We start from the raw sequence: 16127 nt of genomic DNA on the forward strand, positions 1-16127 counted from the left end.
TGAAGTTCCTAGCTCCATGTTTGATACCAGAAGTGTAGATTGGTCTTCAGCTGATCACCCCTGTTGCTGCCCAGGACCTGGCTGGTGGTTCTGTCAGACCAAAGCACATGTGACATTGACTGACTTGGTTCTGCCCCAATCAGCTTTTTAGGGAAAATAAAATAAAATAAAACAAAATTGACTAGTTAAATTTCTGAAGGGTTTCATCCATCTCTACAAACATCTGTTCATGTCACCTTGGAGATCAAACCACAGATGACAGTGACAGAAAGTTTTGTATAAACCTGCATCTATCCCAATTACATTTTAAGTAGGGGACAGGGAGGGAAGGTCTGATTTTTAGAATCCTCCTTGTGTCTCCTTGTTCCAGTAGTCTCCCTTTTCTCTCAGTGGAGATCCGTCTTGTTATTATTATTTATTACATTTATATCCTGCCTTTTTTCCTCTCGTAAGGAACCCAAGGCGGAGTACATAACCCTCCCCCTCTCCATTTTATCCTCACAACAACAATGCTGTGAGGTGGGTTGGGCTGAGAGTCTGTGACTGGCCCAAAGTCACCCAGTGAGCTTCATAGCTGAGTGGGGACTAGAACCCAGGTCTCCCAGCTCCCAGTCCAACACTCTAGCCAGTACACCACACCGGCTCTGTTGTTGCCTGGGGTGCAGACTATGTCAGGGGTGGGCAATTACAGGGGGTCCAGAGGCTATTTTTGCTCCCAGACACCCCCCCCCTTAACAGGCCACACTCTGGGGTGCTCCAAAATTGGGGTTTTATTAAAAAATGGCCCCATTAGCACTACTAAATTTGACCCTTTTAGCACTCTGCAGCTTCAGCTCCAGAGATGCTGTGAGCCCCCCCATACACACACACAAGTAAAGATCCTGCTTCTCCACCCCTAGCTTCGAAGATTTCACCAAGCTTGTCCGCTTTCTTTCAAGCTTACCTTTATACCCATAAGGGCTAAAATGTGTTGTTTTTTAAATAAAAACTGAGATACTCAGAATACTGTTTTTTAAATAAAAACTGAGATTCTCAGGATGCTGTTTCTGAATCCAAGAACACATTCCACGTCATCATTTGCTTCTGCTTCTCCCTTGACTGTGTCAGTTATGAATACTTTTCCACACTTCGTTGTCTTGCAGAGTTTAATTGCTGTGTTCTCAAACATCACAAAGACCAACGTGGCAGCTTTAGTTGTTGGACTAATTTGTATGGTTTTGTTGCTAAGTGGTAAGGAAATTAATGACCGCTTTAAGAAGAAACTGCCTGTTCCGATCCCTATGGAGATCATTGTGGTAAGTTATGTCTTAAACTTAGTTGAAATGTCCTTCGCTGTGCAGACAGAGATGCAAACAGAACTCCCTCTCAAGTTAGTTTCTGAGGTTTTCTTATTTTAGCCAAGTTACCTCTTGTTTTGTGTGTGCTTGTTTTTTAAGGTGGTGATTGGTACTGGAGCTTCCGCTGGAATGAATCTGTCAGAGACTTACGGAGTGGATGTTGTTGGTAGTATCCCCAAAGGGTAAGGACAAGGAATCAAATGTTATTTCCTTATGGCTATGTAGTTTAATATGGCCAGTTCATTTATCGTCTTTTCTCTTTTGAATCCCTTGCAGCTTACGTCCTCCACAAATACCCGATGTCAGCCTCATCTCAGCAGTATTTGTGGATGCAGTCGCAATAGCGCTTGTTGGATTTTCCATGACAATCTCAATGGCCAAAATCTTTGCTCTTAAGCACGGTTATACAGTTGATGGAAATCAGGTAACTCAACTGTGACTCAGTGGCCCAGTTCTCACATAATGACAACCCGTGGGTTGTTGGGGCCAAGAGCAAGTGCATGGCTCACCTCTTCTGCTTTGCATCCACTTTGCTAAACAACCCAGGAACGCTCCATTTCTGGATTGTTAGTCATGGTGTCTGAACCCAGCACTCTGGGTTGTTAAGGGTTAAACAACCCAGAGCTTTAACCCAACATAGGTTCAGACTCTGGGTTATTTATCACTCAACAACCCAGAGTGCAAGGTTTGGATGTCATAAGTGACACCAAAGGTACAGGGTGTTCCTGGATTGTTTAGCAAAGTGGATGCAAAGCGTAAGCGGCAAGCACACAGGAGGCAGTGCACTTGCTCTCGGCCCTGACAACCCACGGATTAAATAAGCTCCTCCAATTCATGGGTATTTTAAGCTATGAGTTGACATTACATGCTAACCAAGTCAATATGCATCTCTCACTATCGGATCAAAAGCCCGTTGAAATCAGTGAGGAATCTTCCCAACAGCTTTAGTTGCTGAAGATGCATTTGTCTGAAAAATGGCCCACCTACATTCTGTATGGCCCAATGCAGATGTAACATTTCTGATCTGACAGCCATGGTTGGATTGGCAATATTACACCTATGCTGGACTTATGTCTCATCCCAAGGAGTCCTGTGAGTTGATAAGAGGGGATGCTTTCACTAGATAGATTTTCTGACACTACACCCAACATCTAATCAAGTCAATCTAATAGCAACATAGGACCCTTATGTCCACAATGTCCTTATGTCCTTAAATTCCACAATGTGGCTGTAGGCCTTTTCTGCTTTATAAAGACTTTGGAATGTGGCTTTTGTGTTTATGGACTTTAGCCACAACTCAGAATGTTGCCTTGCATCCTGTAAAATTCAGTGCCTGAATATTTTTTATGTCAGTTTTTTCCACCAATTAGTTGTAAAGCAGTTCCTTATTTTGGAGTTAACCACCATCCTTATAAGTACTATCTTTGGAACTCCTTGACAACATTCAATATGCTTTTATTCTCCTCTTTTCTGTTGTCACAGGAACTCATTGCATTAGGCATATGTAATTCCACAGGATCCTTTTTCCAGACCTTTGCTGTCACTTGCTCAATGTCTCGGAGTCTCGTTCAGGAGGGTACTGGGGGAAAGACTCAGGTACGTAGGCTGAGTTTTACCTTTTCCTTGATCCAACAAGATCAGTGTGGTGTGTCCATTTTACCCATTCAGGGCTATTTCATTTTATCCACAGCCTGTTGAGTAGCTTAGAGCACAATCCTAGGCATGTTTAGACAGAAAAAAGTCCTACAGTTCCCAACATTCCCCAGCTACAATGGGAATTGTAGGACCTTTTTCTGCCTAAACATGCCTAGGAGTGTGCCCTTTGTGTATTTAAGAGTGATTTCCCCAGCTGACCACAAATCTGGATCCAGATCTCCGTAGTCCAGCGTTCTATCCAAGACTTCACTACTCGGTTTCTGGCTCCTGTACATAGACCACATGGCCTATATAACTTTAGTTTGGATACTTTTTCCTTTAATTTCCTAAAAAGTATATAGGAAAACAAATGAGAAGGACATGTGGAATGAGCCCTCAAAATTGTCAGGATTACTGGCAGACGTGCATTTAAAAATCGGTTTAATCCTCAGCAGCATTCATCAGACGTTTTGCCTTGTGTGCCTTTTGTTCAGGTTGCCGGCACTCTGTCCTCAATCATGGTTTTCTTGGTCATTGTTGCCATTGGTTACCTCTTTGAACCACTGCCCCAGGTAAGGGATCTTTATTTATATGTTTTCATTCAGGTCTAAATCAATGCTTAAGCAGAAATAAAGACTCCTTTTGTTAAACCGTTGCACAATCTGTAATGTTGATTTAATGTTCTGTACTGCATTGTCAAGCTACGGATTGGATTGGATTGCATGGCAGGCTAATTTAATGGCTTTCGTCATCACTGGATATTAGGCTTGTTCTCTTTGTATCTGCTGGCTCTCGGTAGATTGCATCAGCTTTTTCTAAAGCCCTTTCTGGATATCCACAACTGGAGTGAAGGCTTTCTGGTCTGGATTTCTATGTAGGTCTCTTTTGTTTCTGGGAAGCTTACACTACCTCTCCTTACTTGCCGCTGCTTTACAACATAATCCGAGAAGTGCCTACCCAGACATAAGCCCCACTGAGTTCAATCGGACTTACTCCCAGGTAAATGTGTATAGGATTGCAGCCTTAGAGCAAATTTGCACATCACACTAAGCCACCCTGAGAATAAGCCAGGGTAGGGTGGGTGGCTTGTTATTTCCAACAGATAATCACCCATCTGGCGACTTGCCATGGCTTGTTCCTCCCTCAGTCCCTATCAGGCTGGTGCCAGCGTATATGCCATGGGCCTTTGCAGCAGAAATCCTCATTTCCTCATTCCCTACGTGAGCACCCTTTCTGCAATTGGTCCACTGGGGTTTCTGGCTCACAAGGGAAACTCCCTCCCCGCTCCCACATCAGATCGCCAAAGTTTCTGAGCCTTTGTGAATGCAGCAAGGCATTCGCAAACTTAAGAAAAAAAATTAGGGGTCTTGCGTAAGTGCCCAAGACCACAAGCCAGCATAGCCATATCTCCCTCTTGTCAATGCCCTGGTCAATTTCATCCTCCACTTTGGTGCTTCCCCTGCATCAGATTGCAAAAAGGAAATAATTTTCTAAGTCCATATGAACACGAGTATGTTTCGCAATTTAAAAAAATAATAATTTGGGAGTCTTGTGCAAGTGCTAAACATATCAATATCCCCTTCTTGTCAATGTCCTTGTCAATTTCATCCTCCAGTTAAGTGCTTCCTTTGCTAGCAACCCCCTTTTAAAAAAAGCTGCTTCATGTTTTACTGAAGTAATAACACCTGCCTGTAAAGTTCCTTCTCTCCCTCAGCTGCCAGCCACTTTCAGCTCCTCCCGCCCCCTCAGTGCTTGTCGCTTCCCTCCACTGGTCTCTGTTGCTAGCTGTCAGATGTACATGAGGCTTACTGAGCAGTGAGCAGGATGGCTAAACATACACAAATTTCAAGGACGAGCAGGAACTGAGTGGGTAAAACATACGCAAATGTCAAGGCAGACAAGTGAGGCAGATCGCTAAAAATACACAGATTTCAAGGCAGAGCAGTAAAAAGGGAGGGAAAACTCTGCAAATGTCAAGGCAGTGCAGTAAAACTGAGGGGGAAATTATGCAAAATTCCTAGCAGCGGACATTTTCCCTTGCGCACTTGTGGATTCCAGAATATTGGGACAGGACGAGCCAATGATTAGTGGGAGGCTTGTTGTAAAGTTCTAGGCTTATGCCAAGTGGAAGTGAGAAGTCTTGGCTTGATCCACTGAGCACATGCAAAGATGCTGACACTTTTATCTTGGGCCTACCGGTTACTAGGCTCTTGAGATATTAATTTAGCCAACCCCCTGCCCCAAAGCATTTTTCTAAAGCAAGACACCTGTTCACCTTGATGGGAAAGTGTGTGGTGTGAAGCTCCAAATAAAAGATGAGATGAATTTACTGTGGATAGGCCAGGCAATAGCCCTATAGACCTAAATGGAAATAAAGAATGAGGCGGGGGTGACAAGATACAAAATTGAAGCTTCTGCAAGAGGCAAAAGGGGAGAGGAAGAGCAGTAGGGGCAACCGCATAAGAGGTTTGGCTTAGAACTTAGAAATTAGGTTGCATCCAATGTTAGGTCTACTCTACATAGGACTAACATTAGATACAAATATATATATATATATATATATATATATATATAAACAATGAGGTTCACGTAACTTCCCTGGACCAATGCTGGCCATAAAAGTTTAAAATATGGAGAAATCCAGGACCGAAAGTGGTGCAGGCCAAAGTCATTAATCCATTATCTTAATAAAACAGTGTGAATCTCTCTTTTCAGAAGCTAAAATGTAACGAGACAACATATTACTCCTCATTTCAGGATCACAAGCTGAGGAGGGAGTGATCCATGCATATAAAGCAGGGGCGAGCAACCTGCGGCCCACAGGTCACAGTGGGCCCCACCATCCCCAGATGCAGTCCGCAATGCAAATCCACCAGTCTTTTTCAGCAAACAAAATGACACTCCATAGCAGCTACAGAGCACTAAAATGGACAAATTAAGCAATTTTGCTGGGGGTTCAAAACGGCCCCCAGATCTCCCACAGTTGCCCACCCCTGATAGAAAACATGAAAATACTGTTGTGGGAATCCCAGTTTTTTCCGTTGATTCCAATAAGGGAGAATTAAGAATGCTAACTCTCTCCAGTGAAATCAGTTGGACTTAGCGTGCCTAATTTACGCTGACTCACACCCTTAGAATGCAAACATTTCTTTTTAAATGGGTCATCTAGAAAGACTGCCAGCTATAGGCACTCAAAAAAAAATCTGCTGCTTATTATCATCAAGAGATCTCACTGGCTTCTGATGAAATGTGTGTCCACATAAGCAAAAGATCAAAAGGGGACATTTGATTGCCAGAATGTTCACATTTTCACAGTTTGATTTTTTAAAGAATGTATGCATAAGAATATATCTTCTGGATAAATCCTACTAGTTATATATCTTGGAAAGTTTTTTTTAACAACACAGTTTTAAAATAATTAAGAAAATCAAACTGTTCCCAAAATATGTTCCTAGGCTGTGCTTGCAGCAATTGTAATGGTCAACCTGAAAGGCATGTTCAGACAATTTGGAGATATCCCTCACTTCTGGAGGACCAGCAAGATTGAACTGGTGAGTGGCTTAATACAGATCAAAGGGCATGTTTAATGTTTCTTTCAGCAACTACGAATTTTACACAGTAGTCCAGCATTCCACCTGCACTCCTGTACTTCACAGAAAAAGTTGCACTATGGGAGTCAAACAATGCAAGCAGAGGGAAGCTCCAGGCCCTAAATGAGTAATGTAAAGAGCTTGTGAAGAACAGGGCAAAAATATACTGCAGACTGATTAGGCAATGTAAGGTCCCGTGTGTAAGGCAGGGGTGAGCAACTTGTAAGCTGAAACATCTGGAGGACCACAACTCCTATCATCCCTCACCATTGGCTATGCTGGCTAAGGCTGATGGGAACTGTAGGCCAAAACATCCGGAGGGCCATAAGTTGTCCACCCCTGGGGTAAAGGAAGTCCTTGCTTATTTGGAAATGAAAAGATGAGGAAGCAAACAGTTGTGTGCCCTGTCTAGTCCTCCAAGGCTGCCTCCCATGCATAGCCTGTTGCCCACGTAGGAGCAGTGTGAGACTGTATGGACCAGAGTGAATGTTTTGAAGGGTACCAGATTAAGATTGCTAGTACCAGATTAAGCTGTAGCCTTGCCCATGTTGGATTAGATACACTGCTAAAGCCTCCACCTCCTGTTTTGAAACCCTGGGAACCACTTTCCTCTGTGAAGTGTTTGGGCAAAAAATACCAACTTCACATATAAGCTGATGGGCTAGCAGTGACGAAGAAGATGATATTGGGGTTGCGATGGACAGCTCAGTGGAAATGTCAGCCCTTTTGCTGTGAAAAAGGCAAACTCCATGTTAGGCATTGTTAGGAAAGGAATGGAAAATAAAACTGCCAATATCATACTGCCCTTATACAAATCTGTGGTGTGACAACACTTGGAATACTGTGTACAGTTCTGGTCACCACACCTAAAAAAAGATATTGTAGAGCTGGAAAAGGTGCAGAAAAGGGCAACTAAAATGATCAAGCGGCTGGAGCATCTCCCGTTTGATGAAAGGTTTCAAAGTCAGGAACTGTTTAGCTTAGAAAAAAGGCAAGTAAGGGGAGACATGATAGAGGTGTACAAAATTATGCATGGTGTGAAGAAAGTGAATAGGAAGACATTTTTCTCCCTCTCTCATAATACCAGCACCCAGGGTCATCTGATGAAGCTGATTGGTAGGAGATTCAGGTCAGGTAAAAGGAAGCACTTCTTCACACAGCACATGGGATTCACTACCACAAGATGTGGTAATGACCACCAATTTGGGTGGCTTTAATAGGAGATTAAACACATTCATGGAGGACAAGGCTGTCAGTGGTTGTTAGTCCTGATAGCTGTATGCTACCTCCAGTATCAGAGACTGTAGACCTATGCACACCAGTTGCTGGGGAACATGGGTGGGAGGGTGCTGTTATGCTCATGCCCTGCTTGTGGGTCCCTGGTTGACAGCTGGTTGGCCACCGTGTGAACAGAATGCTGGACTAGATGGATCTTTGGTCTGATCCAGAATGGCTCTTCTTAGGTGTTTATGCGAGTGTGATTTGCAGGAGAGAAGTGGCAAAGGGGGGCTTTTCTTCTGTGGTCGACCCCCGCCCCCTGCCAAAGCCACTTCCTTTCCTCCAAACCCAGGCTGGCAATGGCTGTAGTTGGCTTTTCTGAACTCATACAAGATATTCCTGAGACCTGGAAGAAGCCACAGTCATTTATGGGGGGGGGGGGGGACAGAGGGAGGGAGGGAGGGAGGGAGAGAACTCTCAGCCTTCCTTATGGGTGTAACATCCCTGGGCAGTGGTGGTGTTTTTTAAAACGCACAAGTTTTTCAGGACATTTTTAGGTGCTACCAAGAAACCTTGCATTTGCTGCTAGGCACATAGGAGAAGGATTTTGCAAGTTTAAGAATTGTGGTGGGGTTGGTGGGTGGCGGGGGAGAAGCCTTTTTGTATTTGTCTTTTTTACTCCTGCAATGGTACCAGTTCCCCATGGAGAAGTGGGAGATTCATAGCCCTTGCCTTTGCAGGAGCAAAAGTCAGAGCATGACTCTTCGAAAACCACGGCTGCTCTCACTCTGATCTGCATTGAGAAGTTGTAGCTGAGAACTGCCTGGAACCATATTTCCATTTATCCTCAACATGTGTGGAGTTAGCCCTTCTCTGTTTCATGATATTTGCATAAGTAGGGAGATGCAAAGAGAAAGAAACACACATATGGGAAGTTTTCCTCATTACATGACCTATTATTTATAAGAAAAAATAGGTATGTATTCTATCACATGAACAGGGCTTCAAAATAGGGTATTATTTCCACACAGACAGCCTGAGCATTTGTATTTATCTCACCCTAACCAGACTTTTTTTTTTGGGGGGGGGGGTCTCTTAAAAAGGAGAAACAGTATATTTCTGATTACTTGTTTGTTTGTTTGTTTGTTTGTTTGTTCAGGCTATCTGGATTGTAGCTTTTCTGGCCTCTGTTTTTCTGGGGTTAGACTACGGTTTGCTCACTTCTATCGCTTTTGCAATGATTACCATTGTGTACAGAACCCAGAGGTGAGGCTAACTTTTAAACCTTTATGCTCTCAACTGAAGGCTCTTGGTGGTGGATGTAAAAGGGGGCAAACTCTTTCTCTAGTGGAAACAGCGCAGTTTGCCAAGCCAGCTCATCCGCTGTACTGTTTTGTTCCTGCAGTGCAGTTTGCTAAGCCAGCTCATCCTCTGTAAAAAAAAATTGCACTAGACAGCCATCCGGGAGCAGTTCACCCGGATGGCTGCCTAGTGCACTCCCTCTGCTTGCCCTTGGTTTGATGAACAGTGGCGGCTTCCACCCCTCCCAGCCAAATCAGTCCCTGCCTGTGTAATTGGAGGCATGTCACAAAGAAGAACCCCTGGAAGTAGCAGACATTTGTACAGTGGTGCAAGACTTTGAAAGGGCATCTAAATTTAAAATAGAACATTAAAGGCTAAATTAAACATAAAGGTAGGAGCAATAAACAGTTCAGCAGCATTCTTTATATCAAATTTCTTTAGATCATTAAACACACATACAATTATACAGTAGTTAATTTTCCAACTTACTTTATGCCTGATTTAATATTTAGCATTGGTCACGGACATTACAAACTACTGGAATTTTTGCTAATGCCTCTCTGATTAAGCAGAAATCATTGTTTTGGCCTTTGATCAGGTACTGCAGCAACGTAATTGCAGCAAAAGAGACCTACTGGTTATTTGGGGCTTCATTCCCCAAAAGAATTTTATGCCACAAACAGCCAAGAAATAGCAAGATTAGTCATACACAGGAAGTACAGACAAGAGCAAGCTTCTTGTATGGGATTTGAAAAAGGAGGGGGAAGGCAGCAAAATGGTCTTAGGTGTCATCAGTTGCAACTGGAGTCCTTACCCAATTCGGACCCTCTAGCAATAGCAGGTTTGAAGGGTAGGAATGTGTATATATGCATGTTGATTTCAGCCTTCAAAATGTGCCCGAACTAATACCTTTGAAACTGCGACCCGAGCTGTCTGTCTGAGTGAGCTGCTGTTAATTCTAAAATCTGTAGCCTTGCACAGCTTTATGCAGAATTCAATACGTACATTTTTCTTTGGGAGCTGAACCTGTTTTTCCCCTGCTGTAGATTTTCACTTAGTTGATGACTTTTGTGCAAGCTAAGTTAGTGACAGCACCACTTGCTCTCTGCTTCTTGATGAACACTGACCCAAGCTGCAAAACCTGTTTTGATTCATATATGTAAACACTGGAATGATCATGGCTGATGATGGTGTAAATCTTAGATGTTCTTTTTTTGTTTTGTTTTTTAAGGGCACAATCTTAAAAAACCCTATTATGTTTAGACCGAAAAATGTCTTACAACTCCCAGCATTCCCCAGCCAGCATGGGAGTTGTAGGATGTTTTTCGGTATAAACATGCATAAGATTGTACCCTAAATGTGTTTCCTAGGAGTGTGACAGGATCTGGGGCACACAGGGGTTCCCCAGCTCTTCCTAAGTGCCATTCCCCTATTCTCCTTCCATTCCACTTTGCCATCCAAGTCCTGTTCCCTTCTCTCTTCAGCTCCAACAGCCTCCAGGCTGTTTTGGCTTTCATAGCCCTGTGGCCTGATTATTTCCTGTAGCCCGGGGCAGGCAACTTGTGACCCTCCAGATGTCTTGTTGTAGAACTCCCATCAACCCTAGCCAGTGGTGAGGGATCACGGGAATTGTAGCCAAAGTTGCCCAGCCCTGCTGTAGCCTCTCCTCCTCTTATTTTTGTTTCACTCTCCCACCGGAGGCCCCTTAAGTTTTCCACCCACGAGGGGATGCCACTATTTTTGGATAATGGGCACCAGGCTTTGGGACCAAGCAAAGACGTAAGAGCCCCAGGCGGGTGCCTCTAACAGAGATTGTTTTTGTACCCTATTAATACTATGACTATTTCTCTGCAGTCCACAGTACAGGATCCTTGGCCAGATTCCTGACACAGACATTTACTATGATGTTGAAGAGTATGAAGAGGTACGGGAGTATACAGAGATTTAGTACCCTTTAAGAAGCAAAGAAAGTGTTTTCCTTGATTAAGATAGAAAGGAGCAGTAACAAAGCCTTGGTTATCAGGAGAAGCTGGATCCCATAACGTGAGGGTCCCGATCATGGTGCTAATGGGTGCCCCTGTGCCTGCAAGGCCCGGCTGAGGTGCCCCCTGAGCTGTTTTCCCTGTCTGCAAGTGAATGGAGTGATTTCTCCATTCAATTGTACGGGGGCGGGGGGGAGTCCTCCTTGCAGAGAAATGCAGGGGGCAAAGTGCACCTCGCATCAGGCGACAGGCTCCTTGGTGGGGGATGAGTTTTCGGCATGGGTCGTTCGCTCCCTTGAAGTCGACCCCCTACCCAGGAACCTTGGGGCAACAGGGTCCTTGGTGGGGCCCTTCCCAGCTGACTTTTGGCAGGGGGGCTTTTTTGCTGCCTATACAAGCCAATGGCTCTCCATTAGCTTACATAGGGAGGGAACCCTCCCCCCCCCACTGAAAAATGGCTGGAAGTGGGGTGAAGTCCTCTCCCCACCAAAGATTTTTCTACTGTTGTCCAGCATTCCCTGCAAGTAGAAACCCATTGCAGCTGGGTAAGAAACTTTTTTGCTGAAGTGCTAGTTTTTAGTTGCTGGGAGATCTTTTTTCACATGGGGGAAGCATTCAAAACTGGCAAGCACCACCTGCAACTTGGAGCGATTTAGGCCAAGCCTAACACTTCTTAGTAGTGTTAGGCTGTGTATCTAAAGACTGCAGGTCAGAACAGACTGATGCCCGTTTGTGAGGTGGTACAATCCGTGCCTTCTTTCAGACATGGAAAGGTTTTTGTGCATTCATTCATTCATTCATTCATTCATTCATTTATAGCAGTGTTATCCTGCGCTTCAGCCAGAAAAGGCTCCCGAAGTGGCTTCATGTTTATGAGGGGGGGTGTGTGCTTAGGAGAATGTCTCCTGCCATGAAGCGGAGGTAGTCTAGGCCCTGTGTGAGAGCTCTCGCCACATCACAAATGCATGTATAAGCCTGTGGCCTGCCCTAACGTCGCTCTTGGGCAGACTTCTAAGGTTGAGAGCCTTCCTTGGGACAAGGTGAGACGGAAAGGTTGTCAACTGTCAACCAGGACAGTGATCCCAAAGTGGTACATCTTAGTTTGATGGGTGGCTTGTGGTGCCAAAGGGAAGCGAGATTTACTGCAGGATGAGAGAGAGCGAGCAGCTCGTCAAAGCAGCGTTTATACGGGTCCTCTTTGGGAAGCATTGCAGGTAGCGGTGGCGTAGGGAGCTGTGGGAGCAAAATGTGAAGAGGGCAGTTGTTCACATTTTAAACACTGCTCACATCACCACAGCGTCCTGCTTTTGAATGTAGCCATGTGGTCCTTCAGCCTTTCCCCCACCTTCTTATCTATTTTAAGGAAGCTGGAGCCACAGAAACTTTAATCTCGGGCCTTTGTGCAGAGTGGCACATGCACAATAATTTCCAGGGTGATGGCACCCCTCATACTTATGGGATGGACACTAGGTGCTTAGACAAGTTCTGGCAAATGTGTATTTAATAGCAATATCACCAGGTTGAGTAAGGAGTGCTTAATTTTTTTAAAAAAAAATCTCTTCATTCCTTAGGTGAAAGAATGTCCTGGAATCAAAATATTCCAGGCAAATGCATCACTCTATTTTGCCAATAGCGATTTATATATCAGTGCACTGAAGAAAAAGGTGAGGATCACCATTTCCTTTCTACCCTTTATCCTGTTCAAAAAAAATATCTAAAACACTTTATAGCTAATAGCCAAACTGCACAAATAATGAACTCGTACAATGTACCTGTGCCGGATTATATCACTTCAGACTACAAGGGGAGGCAACTATATGTTTGACCATTCCCCCATCTAAAAACAAGTCCCTGCCATACACAGATAGAGTTCTAGGCATCCAGTCTCCTCAACATGCTAGTTTACTACTTGCAGGGAGGTGTGGTGTGTTTTTTAAGACATGGGAGCGTCTTCTGCAGTCTGAAGTGGTGCAACCCAGCACCAGATACATCCCGTGCGTCTGCTTATCATATGTTTCAGCTCTAAGTTCCCTGTGCTATATTTAGCATTGTTAGCAAAGCCTTCTGCCCCAGCCGGTTTGAGTTAAGAATAGTTGATGGATTAATTCTTGAATCACTTGAAATCTCAAGTATGTGTTTGTGTATAGTTTTGTTCCCCATCCCATGCTTACATAGAATCTAATTTGGCGCGCTTAAAAGTTATCTTGCTTGTCACTGAAGTATACAGAGGTCTGAGTACTACGTTTTAATGGGGGGGGGGGTTAACATTAGATGTTGAGTTATCCAACATTCCTGAAGCTTCCATGTTTTGTTTAGATGTGATAGGCACTGCTTTTTAAAAAAATCAAGCCAAAGCCCTGCCTTCTAATATCTCCAAAACTCCTTTTGTTTGCCCTGAATCACAGTTGCATTAAAATTATGCTTTGGAGTATAAATTAATTCTCCAATTTAGCAGCTGAATTAATTTTACTTATTTAATAACTACTGAGAGGTGACCTTTTAGAAGATGAGCAAAGCATCCTGCAGCACCTTGAAGATAAACAAAATTATTATGTTCGGTTTCACAGGCCAAAGCCTGCAGCTTAGGTACTCCTTTACAAAATGGAGCTTATCTGAGTTTGTTTTCCTTTCTACGGTAGACTGGTGTTGATCCCTGTGCAATATTGGCAGCAAGGAAAAAAGCACAAAAAAGGCATGCCAAGGAACTAAAGCACCTGCATGAACACAAGAAGAAAGCAGTCTTGAAAATGGTACGTGTTACATGTATGGGATGGGGCACACTGACTCCTCCTTAGCTGCAGTTAAGAAATTAAGAAGCATTCTTGGGAATACATTCCCCCTTCTCAAGTGCTAATTTCATGACTAACCCAAGTCCCACTGATTTCATTGGGTCTGCTCGAAGTATGATACAACTGGATCCAACCTGTTGTGATTTTGGGAATGTGCTGGAGATGCATTATATGAATAGGCACTGAGATGTGTATCAGAGGTAGTAGCTGTCGGTTTGATCCTTTAAGCACTCTTCCCCCTGGTGGGGCAATACAGAACTGCCGCAGCAACAGCTCGCATGTCCTACTGCTCTTCCCAAAAGGCACCGTCCATGTTCAAGAGGCATGAAACAACAAACCGTGAGAGTGGAATCCTCTGCTGTAGATTCAGATTTTTGAAATGAGCTTTATAAAAGTTTATTCTGGTGTAACGATAGCCCAGGGACTGATTCACACAACTGTTTTTTGAGGTGGAAATGTCATGATCTTGTAAAAATGGCTCCATGCAGAAAGACTGCAGGTTTTTAACATCCTAATTTTTTTCAGTTGAGATAACAAGCATTTTTTCTACACCCCACTCACAAGACTGTTTGACTATGTGGATACTGAGAGTATGATTCTTCCTCTTCAAAATCATCAGTGACTTGGCCAAAAATAGCAGCAAAAGGACTTGTGGGGTGTAGGCTGCAATCCTATACCCACTGACTTGGGTGTAAGCCTCGTTAAAGTCAATCGGACATACTTCTGAGTAGACATGTATAGGATTATGCCTGGGGTGGGGAACAAGCGGTCCTCTAGATGTTTTGGTCTACAACTCCCATAGGCCCTAGCCAACATAACCAGTGGTGAAGGATGATGGGAGTTGTAGACCAAAACATCTTGATTTCCATGCATTCCCCATACCTGAACCATACATTAATACTGATAGTTATTCTTTATTACACACATATATACGCACACGCACACACATGGAAATATCAATATGAAAACTCTTCATATAGGTATTTACATAGAATCAACCTATCTGCATTTATTTATGTAGAGAACAAATGTGCATATAGAACTAGCATTTTTGTAAAGTCAAGTTGACATCCTGTGCTGGTAATATATGTAGAAATCTTTTTTAAAGACACCCTGTACTTAAATCATGCATTTGTTCATCCTCCATCAAAGACTAATGACATGGAGAACAGTGTAAAACACGAAGTGATGAACGATGAACTACCGCTCAATGGAAAATTCTCAGCAGCAGATGCTACTGTGCAGAACTCCTGTCCTGAAGAACTTGAACGTTTTGTGGCGCCAGTGACCACTATTCACTCAGTCATTTTGGACTTTTCACCTGTGAACTTTGTGGATTCTGTTGGAGTAAAAGCCCTAAAATCGGTATGTGGTTCCTGTCCCCATTGCTGCACCCCACGCCCTGATGGCACTGTCTTTTCAAAGCACATGATGCCATTCAAAGCACTTGTACAAAGCAAAGCTCCATGTGGCTAGGTACAAAGTCGAAGAGCAGAAGACAGTGGAAGGTGGCTTGAAGAGCTCCCATTCATTTCTGTCAGCCTTGCACAGGAGAGTGGCCCCTGGCCATATGCCTTTAGTGCCCTCCAGACATTTTGAACTACCGGTCCTGTGATCCCTAACCACTGGCTGTGTTGGCTGGGGCTGATGGGAGTTGTAGACAAAAACATCTGGAAGGCACCAGGTTTAGGCATTTAAGCGCTGTATTTTCCCCTAACTTCTTCCCTTATGAAAGCACAAGTATTTACAGTATAATGGCTGAGCTTTAAAGAATAGCATGGCTTCTAGCAACATTTGTATGTATTTTGTATTGTGAGAATGAGATTTGTTAGATACAAGAATATTAACTGCAAGTTCATTTCTGCACTGTTGTAGATCATAAAAGAATATGAAGAAATTGGCATTGCAGTATATATAACTGGCTGCAATGGTAAGTTTGAGGGCTTGCGGTGCGGGGGAAGTATGAACTAATCTCGCTAAAGTCATCGTTTTGTTGGTGCAGTGGTCTTTCTAGACTCTAAATAGTGTGTGTGTGTGTGTGTGTGTGTGTGTGAGAGAGAGAGAGAGAGAGAGAGAGAGAGAGAGAGCGCAAGTCGGAGAGACAGAGTCAGCTAGATGGACACAGACTCTGGTGCAGTAGAAATGTTGTGACTAGTCACACCAAACTTAGAATGTGCCTGAGAGCAAATATTTAAAATGGGGGTGGGCAACTTGTGGCCCTCCCGATATTGTGGCTGGCAACTCCCAGTCATCCTGCACCATTGGCTATGCTGG

At 43.8% G+C, this 16127-nt stretch overlaps 1 protein-coding gene across 5 annotated transcripts in view; it reads left to right on the top strand.

The window, feature by feature from the left end:
* SLC26A5 (solute carrier family 26 member 5) overlaps positions 1 to 16127 on the top strand; it is a 50054-nt gene that overhangs the window by 30626 nt on the left and 3301 nt on the right. For all 5 annotated transcript variants that reach the window (XM_084811473.1, XM_084811476.1, XM_084811477.1 and 2 more), the window contains exons 7-18: positions 1143 to 1295; positions 1437 to 1519; positions 1614 to 1761; positions 2820 to 2933; positions 3467 to 3544; positions 6428 to 6523; positions 8940 to 9046; positions 10937 to 11006; positions 12636 to 12728; positions 13704 to 13814; positions 15006 to 15218; positions 15729 to 15783. In XM_084811473.1, the coding sequence (XP_084667599.1) occupies positions 1143 to 1295; positions 1437 to 1519; positions 1614 to 1761; positions 2820 to 2933; positions 3467 to 3544; positions 6428 to 6523; positions 8940 to 9046; positions 10937 to 11006; positions 12636 to 12728; positions 13704 to 13814; positions 15006 to 15218; positions 15729 to 15783 (1321 nt within the window). The remainder of the gene's footprint in view (positions 1 to 1142; positions 1296 to 1436; positions 1520 to 1613; positions 1762 to 2819; positions 2934 to 3466; positions 3545 to 6427; positions 6524 to 8939; positions 9047 to 10936; positions 11007 to 12635; positions 12729 to 13703; positions 13815 to 15005; positions 15219 to 15728; positions 15784 to 16127) is intronic.

The sequence above is a fragment of the Heloderma suspectum genome, chromosome 7 (genome assembly GCF_057233095.1).
Source record: "Heloderma suspectum isolate Gila_16-S chromosome 7, 16-S_ref, whole genome shotgun sequence".
Taxonomy (NCBI): Eukaryota; Metazoa; Chordata; class Lepidosauria; order Squamata; family Helodermatidae; genus Heloderma; species Heloderma suspectum.